General features: G+C 46.1%; 1 protein-coding gene across 4 annotated transcripts; it reads left to right on the top strand.

Annotated features, from left to right (window-relative positions):
* Positions 1–1,679: 1,679 nt before the first annotated feature.
* LOC123165871 (uncharacterized) lies at positions 1,680–4,628 on the top strand. 4 transcript variants are annotated; one of them, XM_044583613.1, is made up of 3 exons: positions 1,680–1,829; positions 3,909–4,169; positions 4,341–4,628. In XM_044583613.1, exons 2-3 carry the CDS (start codon positions 3,920–3,922, stop codon positions 4,373–4,375), a joined length of 285 nt encoding a protein of 94 aa, XP_044439548.1. In that variant the 5' UTR covers positions 1,680–1,829; positions 3,909–3,919; the 3' UTR covers positions 4,376–4,628. The 4 variants fall into 4 exon arrangements, with proteins under 4 accessions (XP_044439548.1, XP_044439549.1, XP_044439550.1 ...); XM_044583614.1 differs by having other exon boundaries at positions 1,682–1,833; XM_044583615.1 differs by having other exon boundaries at positions 1,712–1,829; positions 3,913–4,169.
* The last annotated feature ends 11,407 nt before the right edge of the window (positions 4,629–16,035 follow it).

The following is a 16,035-nucleotide window of genomic DNA, read 5'->3' as shown; positions in this document are numbered from 1 at the left end:
TGCCAGCCATCTTGGGCAATTGTTGGGCTATTGCGGTGATGACCCAAATATGTGTTGTAATGACCGTTCTCGTGGCTTCTGATTTATTTGCCGGTTTTCATGCAAAGATTCAAAAGACTATTTATCACAACTTAAATCAGAGACATTAACCTGACTTGTTTATGCATGTGTATGTTATGCCTTTTGTTTTGTTGTATGCTATGGTTATTCTATGCTTGTGTACATTCAAATTACTCACCTGGCTTTTTGTGCCAGATGCCAAAGATGATGATTATTACTATTCTGAGGATGTTGAGTTTGAGCACTAGAATTGTGTCCCAGCTAGGTCCCTTTGGGATGGAGCCCTCACCGCCATCGTTATTCCGATGTGTATTTTGCTGCTAGACTTTGAGGCCTTGTAAGATCAGTTATGTACATATTGCTGCCACACGGGTAGTGCCACCTTCACCTCGCTAAGTGTTGTACCATAAAACCTCTCACCGGAGCCGGGCACAACTTGTTGTAGTACACAGTGGGGAAGTCGTCGTGCTAAGGCCCCATAGGATCGACGCACCATAACAACAATCGCCGCCGATGAAGAGAAGCTTAGATCGGAAGAATCCAACCTGAAGACACAAGAACAAAGAGGAACAAAGACCGGATCCGAGCAGATCCACCAAGACAATCACCGACCGTGGGATACACACCTCCACACGCCCTCCGACGATGCTAGACGCACCACCGGGACGGGGACTAGGCGAGGAGAGGCTAGCTCAATGGCACAATCCTAGCGATGACATGCATGGACATGATGGAGGGGCATTCATGCAACATAGAGAACATTAGATATGATGACCGAGGTAGCCGTCTACGAGATACCAACATCCACACTCATATGATTGTCAAAACAGATAAATGAATGTCCAAACCTCAGTCAAATGAGATTTCTCAAGTTCCAACCGACCAAACTTAGTGGATTATCATATCCTGAAGATCGCCCCTTCATTTATCGTGTGTGTAAAGTAATATTTTATGTGTTTTGTCACATGTATATAAGAGACTCAACCAACGTGACCAGAAAAAACCCAGTAACTTCTGTTATGATGCATAATCTAAAAAAACATGTATATAAGTAGTACACATGGCCGCATTTTCTTCTTCTTTCACAAACAATGTTGATCTTATTGGTGTCGTTTTAGTTCACTTAGATGTTTCCGAAAAGACCATATGACCGCATTTCTGTGAATTGAGGACCACATTTTCCATCTTCAGTGATCATGATGGTATGAAGTAGAGAGCAATTCACTCTATCCTTCACTATATTTTTTTTACGATAAGGCCTTCATGTCTAGCTTTATTGACTCAAATCAAACTTACATCGTTTGCTAACAAAGGAATAATAAAGCTAAGAGGTGTATCCAACCACAAAGTCGGTGGATCACTCCTCCCACTCATGAGCAACCATGTCCAACTCCCTATTACAATGTTCTGTCCTTAACTAACTTACCTAAAAGAACGTCGTTTTTGGGAACTGCTGTAACTATTTTAACTTTGTTTAGAGGAAGAACTCAATAAAATGCGCCATAATAGCTTTCACTAAAAGAAAAGAAAAAACTTTGTTTAGAGGAACCTTGATACTGGGCCAGATATTTTCTATTATTCTCATAATTTCCTTCGGCCCATTCAATGCCTCTCCGATTCTCCCCTCAAGCCCAGTAATCAACCCGTCACTACGTTCTCCCTCAAACAGATCCGCTTCTGTTCTCACCTCGCAGCGCCGCACCACGGAACCACGCCGGCCGGCGAGCACCACCGGCATCCAGGCGGCGGCTAAACGGAAAGCGGCGAAGGTAGGTAATCTCCTTCCCCTCCGTTCCAGTCCCCAATCGCTGAATCCATTCGCCCGCTCGAAAAAAAAAAATGAAACGTCTCGCCCCACGCCTCCCAGGCGGGAGAGGCGAGCGGAGCGCTGTCTTAGACGACCCGTCCGTTAGTCTCCGGCGACTCGTCCGTCTCGTCCTCCTCCTCCTCACGAGTGTGTCGTCGTACCCGGCGACGCCTCCTCCTGCGGCAGCATCCGCTAGTCCTCTTCCTTCTCCCACGAGGCCACGACGGCATGGTTTTTAGGTTTAGGGGATTTCGCCCATGGCATGCCTCCCGTGCAGGGCGCAGGCCTCCGCCTCATCCAGAGTCAATTTAGCAGAGAACAAGGCCGATCAATTTGTTCCTCGTGCTTTGTTTTCTGAATTTGTCCTGAATTTTATCATACATCTCGCGATGTGAGTCTGATGGAGTGTTTTTTTTTCGAAGATTATCTGAGAAAATGTTTGTTAGTTGGAGACTAGTGCGTGTATGGTGTATGTTGTATATGGCCCCGTGTTCTATTCGACTGCTGCTGGCAAATCAAAGAGAAACATATCATGGAAGAGAGATAACTTTTTGTTTGGGAAACTCAAGGAGAAATGAAATTAATTAAGTTGATCTTAAAGTCGATGTGGTAGTATCCTCAGACTGTGCATCTTGGATTGTTGATTAATTACTTGTCCTGGAGACTGCTGCACTTTGTATCTTCTTGGTTCCTCACTGATTCTGCTAAATGACTTAGCAGGGGAGCTTTGTAATCTTTAAATTAGAAGAGCTAGTCTGAACTTGTTTGCTGCGGCTCACCAACCTCCATTTTGATGGAAAGCCATCCTTACTTTTTTTTAGTTATTCATTTTGTGCTTCTGCTTCGGTTTGCTTTAGTTTTTGTCTTTAGAAGTCCTATGCTATGTAGTCACTAACATTAGGGGGGAAATTATCATGCATACCCATCATTGTTTTCTGGATCAACCATATCATCAGCTACATCACCACCTTCAGATTGAGTTTGATGAGACCACTAGCTGCCTGCTGCTGGTGGTCCTTTTCTTGAAAAAAAAATAGCAGTCGTTATGCTCATGCTTTTAGGAAGAAGGAATTATCTTCAATTTTTTTCTAAAACTCTGAAATGGTAGCTTTGTAGCTACCAGAATAGCAACCCTGTAGTGGTGCTCTTGTATTTCTATTTTCACCTGTGCACAGATTAATTTACTAAACTATGTCTGTTGTATATCTATATGTTTGATGGCATCCATCACCAGGACTAGTTGATGAAATCTTGCTTGTAGAGTTTAGAGTAAACTCTTTTCTTTTAGTTTGTCTCCATGTGACCACAGGCTTAAAATAATGTAACATGGAATTCTTGTTTGTTGGTATGGACTCTAAACATGCAAGCGTCAAGCATCATGACTCTTGATACTTGCCCTATGTTTTATCTTATTAAGGCTAACAATATGTTTTTTGTAAGGTGCATAGGATTTGGAAGGACGAGAACTTGTTCACATTTTCCCCCTTGTGCAAAGAATTTGATTGGAATGCAGCTCCGCATCTTTATAGCATATATTCAGGAAAACAGAAGGCATCTGAGTAGCAGAATGGTTCATTAATCCTTGGTAGTGTTTTGCTCTGTTCCTGGATAGGACAGCTGCGCACAGGAGTAGAGGGGTATTTTCATCATTTCGTTTATTTACCCCTGGGGAAGGATAATCGTTGGATTTCCTAAAGATCTAAAGCATGTGTCTTAAGAGTCTTGTAGTTCTTGTCACCTGCGTTTTTTTGGCTTCCGCAGATCATAAGAATTCACAATTCTCAACTACCTAAAAGCATGTTAATTTATTTTCGAGTACTTGTGATAATTTAGTTGTATCGGTATGTCTAGTGCAACTGGCAAAGGCTAACCCAACTCTATCTACCACTGTACTTGTGTGAGCTAAAAGAGCTTTTGCTCCATTGTTTATACTCTTCATGAATCTAAATGGAGCAGCATGGTATTTGAATTATAATGGCTATGATTTGATTGTCTTCGATATGCTGTATGGAGATCGATTCTGATTAGCATTTACGTATAGGCAGTTTCAGGATGGGTACCGAGGAGTCTAAAGATATGCTGAAGAATGCGGACTGGAAAACAGTGAGTGGTCCAGTGATTACTGAGTCAAGCCAGCCAATTGTTAAGAAGCGTCTTCCAAAGAAAATCAGACAAGTCCCCGAGTGTTACTTTCTGCCCCGGCGATCTCTACCTTCTGCATTGGCAATCTATGGTGCTGTTTGTGCCGCTGGAGTTGGTGCAGGAATGTTGCTTGAGGTTTGGATAAACAAAAAGATCAAAGGTATAATCCTGCATTTCATGGCCGAACCTTGGAGTAGTCACTTAGCATAAGAAAACTACTCGATCTTGAAATTTGAGATGACTGTGCCATGGAAATCATGCATATCTATTTGCTTCATCGATTCTGTTTTACCGCATCATCCTCTTACTTTTTGTTGATTGCTGCATGCAGAGGATGGTGGCGTTGTCTGGGAGATGGGCAAATGATGCTCATGCACCTTGAGTTGGTAACAATCTGTTTTGGGATACCCACTCTTATGCTGCTTAATTAAGCTATACCGCAGAAATAAGCGTAGATTTGTTGTTTCAGACTATCTGTTGACGTCGTGACAAAAGCAAACAATGTTTTCCAGTGTATTGTCACAACATTGTCCCTGTGTTTCTGACTTGGTTGTACAAGCTGTGTGATGCTTCAAACTTTATACAGTATTAGGCAAGCAAGCTGAAAACTAGTCATCAACGCATCTGCAGTTTTCACTGGTAAGAATAACCTGAAACTTTATCTGAAGGTAGTTGCACGTCGTGATCAAAATAGTATGCCATGATTAATCTATCTCCAAGTTTGCGTTCTCCATTTATTTAGTTTATATCATGATGAAGTCGGCAGAAATTGTGCCCTCCCTATAATATTGGCAGCAGAAGGTGTTTGGTGATCAATAAAGGCAACAATATAATACAGAAAATTTCGAAGTAGTGCTATGCCATATACAGTTAGTTGGCCTATGCTGTACTGGAGACATATGATAGAAATTCGCATGCTCAAAAAGACAGATGCTTACTCATTTGCGGATTCAATTATGAGCCTGGGCTCATCTGCACCTGATGAACTTACAAGAATTGCCGAAAATAAATAAAAAACTGATTTTTTAATGCAACATGCTTAAGTGTGCTAGTTGTGTGCAAAATTTTGTGCGTAAATAACATTCGAGGAGCTCATGGCAAAAAAGAAAATGAGCTCTGAACAGTGCTGTTTTCAAAATTTTCTCACATGCCCGAAATTTGTCTTTTTGCCGAGAGCTACTAAAATATTCAAACTCCACGAAATTTGGCACGGGCATCACACACATATCATCTTGCATTTTTCAGATTTTTTTGACTTTTTTGCTATTTTAAACGATTTTACTGGGAGCATCTGCACTCGAGAGCCAAAACGACACGTCTTTATTATCAGTAGGAAAATGTTGCTTGGGTGGCATCCTTGTTCCGCTTGGGAGATGAGTGTGTTGGCTTGGAGCAGATGGACCATGTCGGGCCGCGGAGCAGATGGATGTCGGGGTGGCGGCGCCGAGGGTTTCGGTGGACCATGTCGGGCCGCGGAGCAGATGGATGTCGGGGTGGCGGCGCCGAGGGTTTCGGCAGCATTGAGAGCATTGATCTTGTATCATGTGGGCAATGAGGTTGCTTTCGGTGTTGGTTCTCGACGTCACAATTGGCGTAGCCTATGTGGAGTGCCTACTTCTTGATCTTTTCAGTCTGTTCTAGGTCTGCTCCTCCCATAGCAGATATGACTTCTTCTCCCCATCAGTGATGGGAGGCCAACCGGTATGGTGGAGCGGGTCCCCCATTGGTTTGTGTTGGTGCGGTTGGCGCTTCTTGTTGTGTTGTCATTGAGTTTGGGCTTGTCCCTTATTGGATGGAGGTGTCGAGTGGGCTTGGCCCCGAGGGTGTATTGGGTTTTGCCTAGTTTTCCCTAATTTACCGGGCGACAAATCTTTTTTTATTAGTGAAACGGGCAAACATTTGCCTTTCTTAAGAAAAAAGGAAGTTGGAAAGCATTCGAGAAACTTGTGACCAGTTTGTTTTACTTAGAAAAAAATCTCACATGAGATTGTCCTCATTCCCACCTTTCAGAAAGTGTTTTGCAGTCTCCTGTCCTCTTCGTTTCCGGGACTTCATTTCTCTGAAGCGCTGCTTTGTTTCTGCTGAATGCTGATACGCCCGATATCTTTTCTCAAACAAAGCCAAAGTCTGGCCTTTCTATATGGGCGCACTTGCAAAAACATAGAAATCCAGCGTTTTAGAGCGTGTTTGGTTGCCCGCATCGAGCCCAACCAGGCCCGCGCGGGATGAGTGTGAGCTGTTTGGTTGCCTAGTTTTACTATTGGGCCTGCATAGCATGATGTTTAAAGCAGCTCTGGGCCTGCCTCGCTGGAAACGTATGAATCGGCAGTTTCTCCAGGGCCAGGCCTGAGCGGTGCACGTGGGCGGGCGCAGCTGCACGCGCGCGGCCACCCTCGAGAAGCCGCGTTGCTTCCCGAAGCACCGGCAGTTATTAGCCTCACCGCCCCTCACCGCTCCCTCTCCCCACTCTTCCCCACTCTCACCGGCGGCGGCGGATCGGAGCAGAGGAAGAAGACCACCGGACTCCATCACCGGCGGCAGCGGATCGGAGCAGAGGAAGAAGACCGGACTCCATCAATGGCGGTAAGCACTTCTCTCTCTTCGACATGCACGCTAGATTCGATCCACGGCAGAGGGGAATGGGGAATAGAGGTAGATAAGCATAGGGGTAGTTCATACTAGTTATTAGCAGTTCATACGAGTTCATACATGCAAGATCGGAATGCATAAGGTAAATTTCGGGATTGGGGGGTAGGGGAATAGGGGGAAAGGGGGTACACAACGGACACCGGCTGAACGCGGCGGCCGTCACCGGCGTGCGGAGCGGCTGGTCGAGCCGCTGGCCTTCATCTTCTTCTTCATCGCCGTGCGGGCCGGCGGGTTGTCCTCGTCGTCCTCGGCGGAGTCGAGGTCGATCTGCCAGGTAGGACGGACTGGCTCCGGCGCCCTAGCTGGCATGTGCACCGCCTCTTCTTCCTCCTCCTTAGGCTCCCCGCCGATGACCGCCGGCGGCGCGATAGCCGTCTCCCAGTACACTGCGGCACGGCGGTCATTAGGAGCCCAGTAGGTCTTATACTTGCGCCACTTCTTCCTCTATTTAGGGTCGTCGGAGACGGCCTGATTCATGGCCCAGCGAATGATGTCAACTGTCATCGCGCCCTTCGCTGGGTCAGGAATCAGCGTCTTCAGCTCTTCTTTAGTGGCCTTCATGACCACGGCATTCGATTCGTTCTGCATGTCAGCCATGGAGCCGAGGTTTGAGCACACCTCCATGGTGTTCTCAAACTTGGTCCGGTCACTAGCCGTCCACCCGAGGAAGAAGGCCCTCCAGCCAATACCCCAAGTGAAGGGGTTGGCATTGGAGCTGGAGCTAGAGCTCATGGCGATGGGGAGGAGGAAGGCTGACAGTGAGAGAAGAGAGGGGGTGGGTAAATAGTGGTGGGCAGGGTGAGTAAATATAGGGGGGATGGAGAGGAGGAGAAGCGTGACAGTCATGCCGTTTTAACTACAAGCTCTTGAATTAGCCATGAACTCTGTGCAATGCCTGACTCCATGACTTGTGTGCAGATCGAGGACACGGAGGTGCTCCCGGCCGTTGACAGCAAGGGCAAGCAGCCCCTTCACCCAATGCCCGATGAGGTTGAGCGGCCGCCCACCGCCGAGGAAGACCCAAAGACGCCTGAGGGTGGCGACGACGAGGGCATGGAGGAGCCCCCCAGCAACAAGCGCCGCAACTACGGCCACTACCATCAGGAGGATGGCCCAACTCACTTCTGCAAGGTCATCCTTGCACCGAAGCTTGAGTGCATCCCCATGCCCCTGGACTTCACCAAGCACTTCGTCGCGGTGCCAACGGAGTTCAAGCTCAGGAACAACACCGGCTGCTCCTGGAAGGTGACGGTCAAGCTGATGAACGGCAGGGTGACCCTGGATCAGGGTTGGGCCACCTCGCAGCCGCTCATCAGATCAAGATCGGCTACATGGTGACGTTCAAGCTCTTCACTCCCGACACCCTCAAGGTCATCATCTTCGACGATGATGGCATTGAGGTCGTCAACAAGTGCGGGAAGCACGACGACGCCTTCGCCGCCAAGGAGTAGGGCCGGGCCACCTCTTTCGAGCGTACTATCGAATTATGCTAGTTGATGGTTTATGCGTTGAACTGTTATATTTGTGGTACTGCTTATATCTGAATTATGCTAGTTGATGCTCTGTTTATAGTTTGTTGTGCTTATGATGTGTGCTGCCGAAGTGTGGTGGTAACCTCACCAACTAGCCAAAGAGGTTACCACACATCAGGCCTTGCATACAACCAAACACCATGCCTTATGTTTGTGGACTAACATGCAGGCAACCAAACACCAGGCAGTGTGGTTCAGCCCATGCAGGTAAGAGGGCATGCAGGCAACCAAACAACATGCATATGGTGCATTTGAGGCTGCATTTGCATAGCCAGGTTGAGTAGAGAAGTGTATGCGATGCAGGCACTCTTGCACACGGCAACCAAACACGCCCCTAGCGTTTCTCATCCAAGAAGGGACTACACAACATGGCACCACTTTTTCAACTTTGGTCACGCTCTCTATAATAGACACATTGTTCCCTCAAAATAAAATAAAATATTAGATATTTTGTATTCAGAAGCTCTTTTATGATTGTGACTGGGTAAGTAGAAAGAAACATTGTGCTCTTTTTTTTAGAAAAGGAGGATGACCCCCGGCCTCTGCATCTGGGCGATGCATACGGTCACTTTATTAATTATTCTCACAAGACCTTACAAAGTCATACAACAGTAAGACTAAAGCCGCCGTCTAAGCAACAAACTATCGCTACACCTATCCAGTTGATGAAGGGGCGCAGATAGCCTGGGCCTAATACCAAACAGACATCGCAGCCAAGCCTAACATCTAAGACCTGAGACCCCAACCTAGCCACTTGCCGGGTCTGGGGCACACACGGGTCCGGCGTGCTCTCAAAGGCCGCCGCCGCCAACTGCCACCGCTCCATCTTCAGAACTGTACCGATGCATCAACCTTACTCGGTCCAGCTATCGTCGACGCCACCACGGCGCCCAACGGCACCTCCTCCCTGCGCGCAAACAGCTGAGCACGTCGCGGTCGCCACTGATACACCTCAGCGCCATGCTGCCAAGTACCACCAGCCGACACAGCTTGAAGTCCTTGGAAGATCTGTCGTGCGTAGCACCTGCCGACCAGGCATGACAAAGCGTAGCACCTGTCGGTCAGGCATGACTTGACATCTCCACCGAAGCTCCGTGCAAGACGAAGCCGCTCCACCTCCTGCCTCTGACTTCCAGCGCTGCTCCACAAACGATGCTCCCAAGAGAGAAACGACACCGCAGTGCCGCCATCGTCCGATCTGGAACACCAGATCCTAGGGTTTCCCCCGGAGCAGCACGAGTGGGTCGACAGTAGTTACACGACGATGACTTCATCAAGGTAACGGCGTAGAACGCCGCCATCGCCTGCCGTCGGCTCGGTTTTCACCGGCAACCATGTCTCCCCAACTCGCAGTCGGGACTAGATGATGGATCTCGAGATCCGATCACCAAGCTTCTGGCCGGCCACCGCCGACGAAGAAGATGACCACCACCACTGGCTACACCGGCCAGAACAGATCTGCCATGGGTGCCGCCAAGCAGTCCACCAGGCCCTCGACGCCGCCGCCGATCTAAAGCCAGATGACATGCCGCCGAAGACCGCATCGCGCCGCCGCCCGATCCAGGGCAGCCCCCCGTGGCCCGAGGCAGGGCCGACCGCCGCCGCCGTGGAAGCCAACGCCGTCGCTTCTAGATCGGCCGCACCTCCACGCATGTTGGGCCCCTGCCACCCCTGAGACGCGGGAGGGAGGAAGAGCCCCCGCCACCGCCGTCGCCCTCCGGGCGCAAGCCGGCGGCGTCCTCCGGCGGCGGCGGGAGGAGGGAAGGAAGATGGGCTAGGCCCCGGCGGCGGCTAGGGTTGGGGAGCCACCCGAGTCGCCCGAGCGGGGGGCAACGCGGGGGCTGAATTGGGTACGTAGGGCTCATACAAGAGATTGACGATCGAAATTCGAAATCTAATGTCCTTTATTTTGTAACAGAGGGAGTAGCTTGTAGTTTGTCCGAAAGTGATATTCTAATCCCGAGCTAACATGAGCTTGGGTGAACAGTAAAAGAAAAAATAAAAATTCTGTTTTTTTGTGTGTGAAATTTTGACAAATGTTTCCATAGCTTGCAAAATTTCATCACCAGATGATATTCGTGTAAAATGTGGCAAAAAAAATCAATGCCCAAAATGCGTTTGAAATAACGTTTTGAAGCATCAATTTTGTTTTTTTGCCCCTTTTCCATGAAATTTTGCAAGCAATGAACATTTGTCAAGGTTTCACATAAAAGAATTGGAAATTTTGTTTTACAGTTCACCCCAGCTCATGTGAGCTCGGGATCAGAACAACTACGTCCGTAGTTTGTCATGCTTTGGAGGTAAAGTATGTGCTACGTGTTGGGGCCGGGCTAGGGTTTGGGCGACAGCCTCGGATTTATATTCGATCGTGGTCGAATCGGGCAGCATGCTGGCCGCTCGACCATTATTACGGGAGGCAAGTAGGTCCCCATCTACTATTTGCAAATATCTAGCCCCCACTACTAGATTTCTCTTAACATGTGTAGTTTCACGTGACCTTAATTATTTGTAGGCATCCGATCAAAATCGCATTACATTGGAAGTCATGCATGTACTCATAAGACCTCTTCCAATGCAAAGGTGCTTACAATAGGTGTTAAGTGCATTAAATAGCTTAGCAACTCAACTCCCCAATGCATATGTGCTTAACTTGTTGTTGCTAAGCTCATTTTATTTAATGAATTAGCACCTAAACTCTTTCATGCATTGGTCAGCTTCTTTCATTTAACTGGCTTGTCTAGGTTCACGCGCCTGGCATTGGTTCTTTCTGGGGTCACCAAAGTGTTCTCTCTCCTTTATAATTATTGTGACATGTTATTTTCTAGCTTATGTGGCATGCTTAGCACCTGTCTACGGTGGAGCACTAGGAAGGGCCTAAGTTATACTTGCATTAATCTATCCACGCAAACCATGCCACTTCATTAAATTGTTTTGCGTTAATTTTTGTGTGGTCATGAACGGTATATGTGTTGGACCATTGGAAAGAAATATATAGTTTTATGCTTTTCATTTTTCTTAAAAGATGGTGTCAGATTATGTCGAGTTCAAAATTTTCACTTTGTATACATCATTTTATCACATACGACTTTGTATGTTTTTAATTTTAAAATGTAAACTAATAACACTCTTACATTTGTATATTCATTAATTTTAGTTGTTATTAAGCACTTATTGATGCATTTGTTTTAACATGGTTCCCGCAGCAACCCGCGGGGCACCTTCTACTTTATCATGAGGGTTGGCTTTCCCAGAGTATAAGTAGGAAGAGGGGGAACAATATATGGAATACATAGTTAATATTTTTAGGGAAGTTTAGGGATCTTGGGGTCTAATCTTCTAAACCAAAAGTTTTCTCCCTAAATATATATTTTTGGGATCTCCTAGAGTTGTAGGTTGCCCTTACACATGTAACTGAAGAATGTGCAAGTAGGAAATGAACGGAGTAAGAACATCTCCAGCATATCCCCACAAAAAAAAAACATCTCCAACATGTGGTGAAAAATATCGCCATGATGTAAAAACGGTCGTTTAGGGCACTTTGCAAAAAACCGCTCTAACACATGATGTATCTATAAACGGTGATGCAATTTTTTTGGGCAGCCTAAATTTTGCCCCCATTGGTGCATATTTGCAGCACGGCTACGTGTTGTTATAAAACAAAAACGCAGCAGGGCGAAAGATAATTGTCACGTGGAAATTTCCCCACGGCCCAACCCACCGCCATCCTATGTCAATTTCGGCTGGATCTCGCCGCCGCGGCGAGTCCAGCGCCTGCCCCCGACCCAGCCGCCCATTCCCACCGCTCCAGACGTCCGCAACCGCAACCGCCTCTGTTGCCGCCGTTGGTCGATTTGCATTGACTCTAATACTTTCTCACCCCTCCGTTACCCAATATGGCTACCGCACCACCCGGGCTCGCCATGGAGATCGAATAGATGTCGTCCCTTCTCCCAAGTAACCACGCAATGTCCACAATGAAGCTGCTACTCTTCCAAGCTCTCATTTGTTGGCATGTGCGATGACGACAACTCTTCCAAGATCAACGACTTCCCGGTGGCAGCAGAAGCACCATGACTGCATTCCTAGCCGGCCCGACGATCACTTCGGCCCCGACCCGGATGTCAGCTACGTGCCCACTAGGTGTTCGAGAAAAACCTCAAGGCTAATGTTTTTATCTTTGTTTTTTGTTGCGATATAGTAGTGGATTGTGACGGAAGGTGTTGTGTTTTGTAGACGAGTTCGTACTCATGGGCTAACTCCTCTTCCGAAGAGGAATATGAGTGGGAAGAGATGAGGGCAATGCCATCATCATTGCACATGGAGAAGAACAAATTATTGGAGCATGGCGGTTCCGTTGTCGGCGGTGAGTACATTCGTAGGAGGAGGCAAGATGACCGCAACAAGTTGATGTTGGACTATTTCTGTCAGAATCCGGTGTATCCAGAGCGATATTTTTTATGCTGGTTCAGGATGTCCAAGGTTTATTCCTCCATATTGCCAACTGCGTGAAGGCGCATGATTGATTCTTCCAGTGGAGAAGGAATTGTGCCGGAGATCTTGGTCACAACACTATTCAGAAGGTGACTTCGGCATTGCGCATGATTGCATATGGTATTCATGTCGATTTGGTTGATGACCATTGGGAATGAGTGTTGCCAAGATTTGGATTAATCCTTTTATGAATCCATGGGAAAGGTGGTGCGTCTAATTAGAAGGGAAGACCGCGTCCGACGCTTTCTTCAAGTTCGCTATGAGATTCGAGATGCGGATACCCACAAATATTCCAGGGATCTCATCAAGGAGTGGTGGACTTGGAATAGGGAACAAGACCACTAGTTGTGCTTCATGTCATTTGTGATGAACTTTGTGCCATGTGTGATGAACAATTTTGTTGAATTTGAGCTTGTCGATTGATGAGTTATGTAATAATTAGTAATATTTGTGTTTTATTTGTTCCAGATTCATTTGACATGGGTTTTAGTTACTCCCTCCGTCCCATAATATAAGAGTGTTTTTGACACTATCCGTCCCATAATATAAGAGCGTTTTTGACACTAGTGTGGTGTCAAAACGCTCTTATATTATGAGACGGAGGGAGTATCATATTGTGGTTTGTTTCAATATGCAATTATTATGGAGTAAAAGAGAAGAAGGACAACAAATTTGGAGCACCCGTTTTACATCATCAACTTTTTGTCATCTGTTGAAGATGCTCTAACATGGCTGGTCTCAATCCCGGCAGCAAAGAAAACATGTGTGATCTCAAGGAATTGCAAGTGGACACGTATGCCCCCAGCTCTGGACGCAGAGGGGCCTAAACAAACGGATTGGCCATCAATGTTGCAATCAACAGATTTGATCAGCAGTTAATGCGAGTGCGGCTAAACAAACAAAGCCTTCCCGCACGTCCATGACCTTGGATCTTCAGCTCTGTTCTGCACGCTGGAGGAGGAATGTATCAAAGCAGTTAATGCCACCTCGCCGCTGAGGTTGACTTGGCGCCACCACCACCACCCCACTCCCCGTGCACTCCCTCTTTGCCTCCTTTCTTGTTCTTGAATGAATGATGGTCCGTCTATGCATGTATTCCACACGTAAATTAGGGATCAGATATCCACTAGTTGCACTTGCACATACAGATCTCTATATGTTTGTGGTTAATTTAGTCAACTGATGGCGTCACACAAAAGTCACCTGTGCCATTCTGCACCCGCGCCCCATCTTCTATTCTTAAATAGTTGTAACCCACTATCTAATTTTCCTATTCATGCAACAATGCCACATCATCAAGTCATGCATATAGTCGTAAATTACTTTATGCATTAATTTATTCATGCAAAGCATGCCACCTCATCAACTCATGCATGCATGTTTTTTTATGAACACAGTCATGCAAAATACTCTTACATTATTTTAGTTTATTTAGCACTACAATTGTAACAATCGCGCGGGGCATCGTCTAGTTACTATAATGATGTGTCAAAGACGACCAACAATTAGAGGTGCCAACATGCTCGCACAGTCACACTGTAGTACAGTATTACCTCCGCCTACAGTATTACCTCCGCTTTAAATTATTTGTCTTAGATTTGTGTAGATACAAATGTATAATGCTAAAAATTCGGAATGAAGGGAGTACTAATTTGCAAGAGCTGATCCATGAGAGGCCATAAAGCTAGCGCCAATCCGATGCTCTATCTCGTTTACTTTTACAAGTCGCAGGTTCTTGCCCTCTCTGTTTTGTTACTTTAATCCAAGAATCCAAGGAGGAGTATTTTTCTACTACTAAGCAAGAGGCATAGGATCCTCGTGAAAACTAGTAGAGCTGCTGTAGTAAACAATGTTATCGCATGACAAGATAGTAGAAGAACCTTGGATTAGAGCCGCACTTAAATGTCCTCTTATTTTAGCTGGAACAACACGGGGACATGACCCGTCGTGTCGGGCCGGAGAGGATAAAGAACAATCCGTTGGTTGAACTAGAAGAATATGATAACCCCGTTAACAAACATGATGGCGTGTCAATATATTGTTGGCTATCGATGCAACCTGTCTTTTTTTGCTTTCGACGAAATGAGTTCCCAATCTCTGCATAGCAAAGATGTATATAATCCAACAAAAGAGAGAGCAGTAGATGTAGGTTGGAACCGGAAAGGAATTCAAGTAGCCAAGGTGACAGAGTGCTGATCCATAGACTCAACTGTCATCCATGCTGGATGAAATTCTTTTGGCCGCCCGCTCCATATGCATACATGGTGCCATAATTAAGCAAGTCATGGTGCTATAGTTGTCGAAGAATTTACATGACGGAGCCAATGTGTAATGAGTAGATAACCTACATAAGAGGGAGAGTTTCTTTTCGTTAAAGACTACATCATTTATCTACATCCAAAGTGTCAACAAAGTGCCATCGCCCTACGAGGACTTATAAGTTTTGCATTGATGCTATGTAGCCGGTTACCAAACATATTTGAGACCCTACAATATAGACACAAATTAGAAGACACATGAATGGTAGGCCAAGTAGCGTGAGCGAACTTGCATTCAAATTTAATTGTTTCATCTTTGTGACATTAACAATATTGCCTATTTCCATATTTTGTGAACATTGGGGTTCCCAAAGGACCCAGAACTTCTACTCCCTCGGTCCGGAATGCTTGTTGCAGAAATGGATGACGTATTTTTAGTTCTGGATACATCCATTTCTATGACAAGTAAATCGGGACAGAGGGAGTATTAGATATATACCAGGAATAGTACAAAGAGAGGCAGTGAAAAACTAGGACGATGCCGCTGTGTAGGACTCAAGGGGGGGGGGGGGGGGGGCACCAGGCACAAACAGCAAACAAGAAAACTGACTCGTGGAATGTCACCTACTTCCATGCGAAGTATGCTTTGCAAGGTTGTCACCACTTGCAAAGATACCGAAGAAATATCATCACTTTTATGGGGTTTTGAGCTTCCATTTCCCTTATTATTGACAAGAGCGTTGTAGGGGACAACAAGCTGATCTATAGAGTTCATCCAAAACTACCCCTATTTTGATGGATGCCTTCGTGAAACTTTTGGTTTTATCTCTTGGAATTTTCTTTTTATGAGCCTACAGATTCGAGCATCGCTGGAAGTTTGGAAATGGGAAGAACAAGCGGAGACATAACTTTAGAAAACTGCAAGCCAACATGAAGGTATAATATACTTACTTTTCTCGCAAGTTTAATTAACTCAATACTTTTATTTGGCTGATTGCACTTAAACTTCGTTCCCCGCAATAGTTGATTATCACTTAGTTCCAATTCCCATTCGCAGTCTTGCTAGTGAAACTTTGATATTAAGCATTGTTTTTAT

This window comes from Triticum aestivum, chromosome 7D (genome assembly GCF_018294505.1).
Source record: "Triticum aestivum cultivar Chinese Spring chromosome 7D, IWGSC CS RefSeq v2.1, whole genome shotgun sequence".
In the NCBI taxonomy this organism is placed as follows: Eukaryota; Viridiplantae; Streptophyta; class Magnoliopsida; order Poales; family Poaceae; genus Triticum; species Triticum aestivum.
The sequence above is the reverse complement of the archived record's forward strand: the minus strand, read 5'-3'. Positions and strand labels throughout refer to the sequence as shown.

Bases quoted from the DNA above. Each gene is read 5' to 3' on its own strand.
- LOC123165871 (XM_044583613.1), top strand. From the start codon at position 3,920: ATGGGTACCGAGGAGTCTAAAGATATGCTGAAGAATGCGGACTGGAAA. The intron at 4,170-4,340 runs GTATAATCCTGC...TGCTGCATGCAG, and splicing joins GATAAACAAAAAGATCAAAG to AGGATGGTGGCGTTGTCTGG.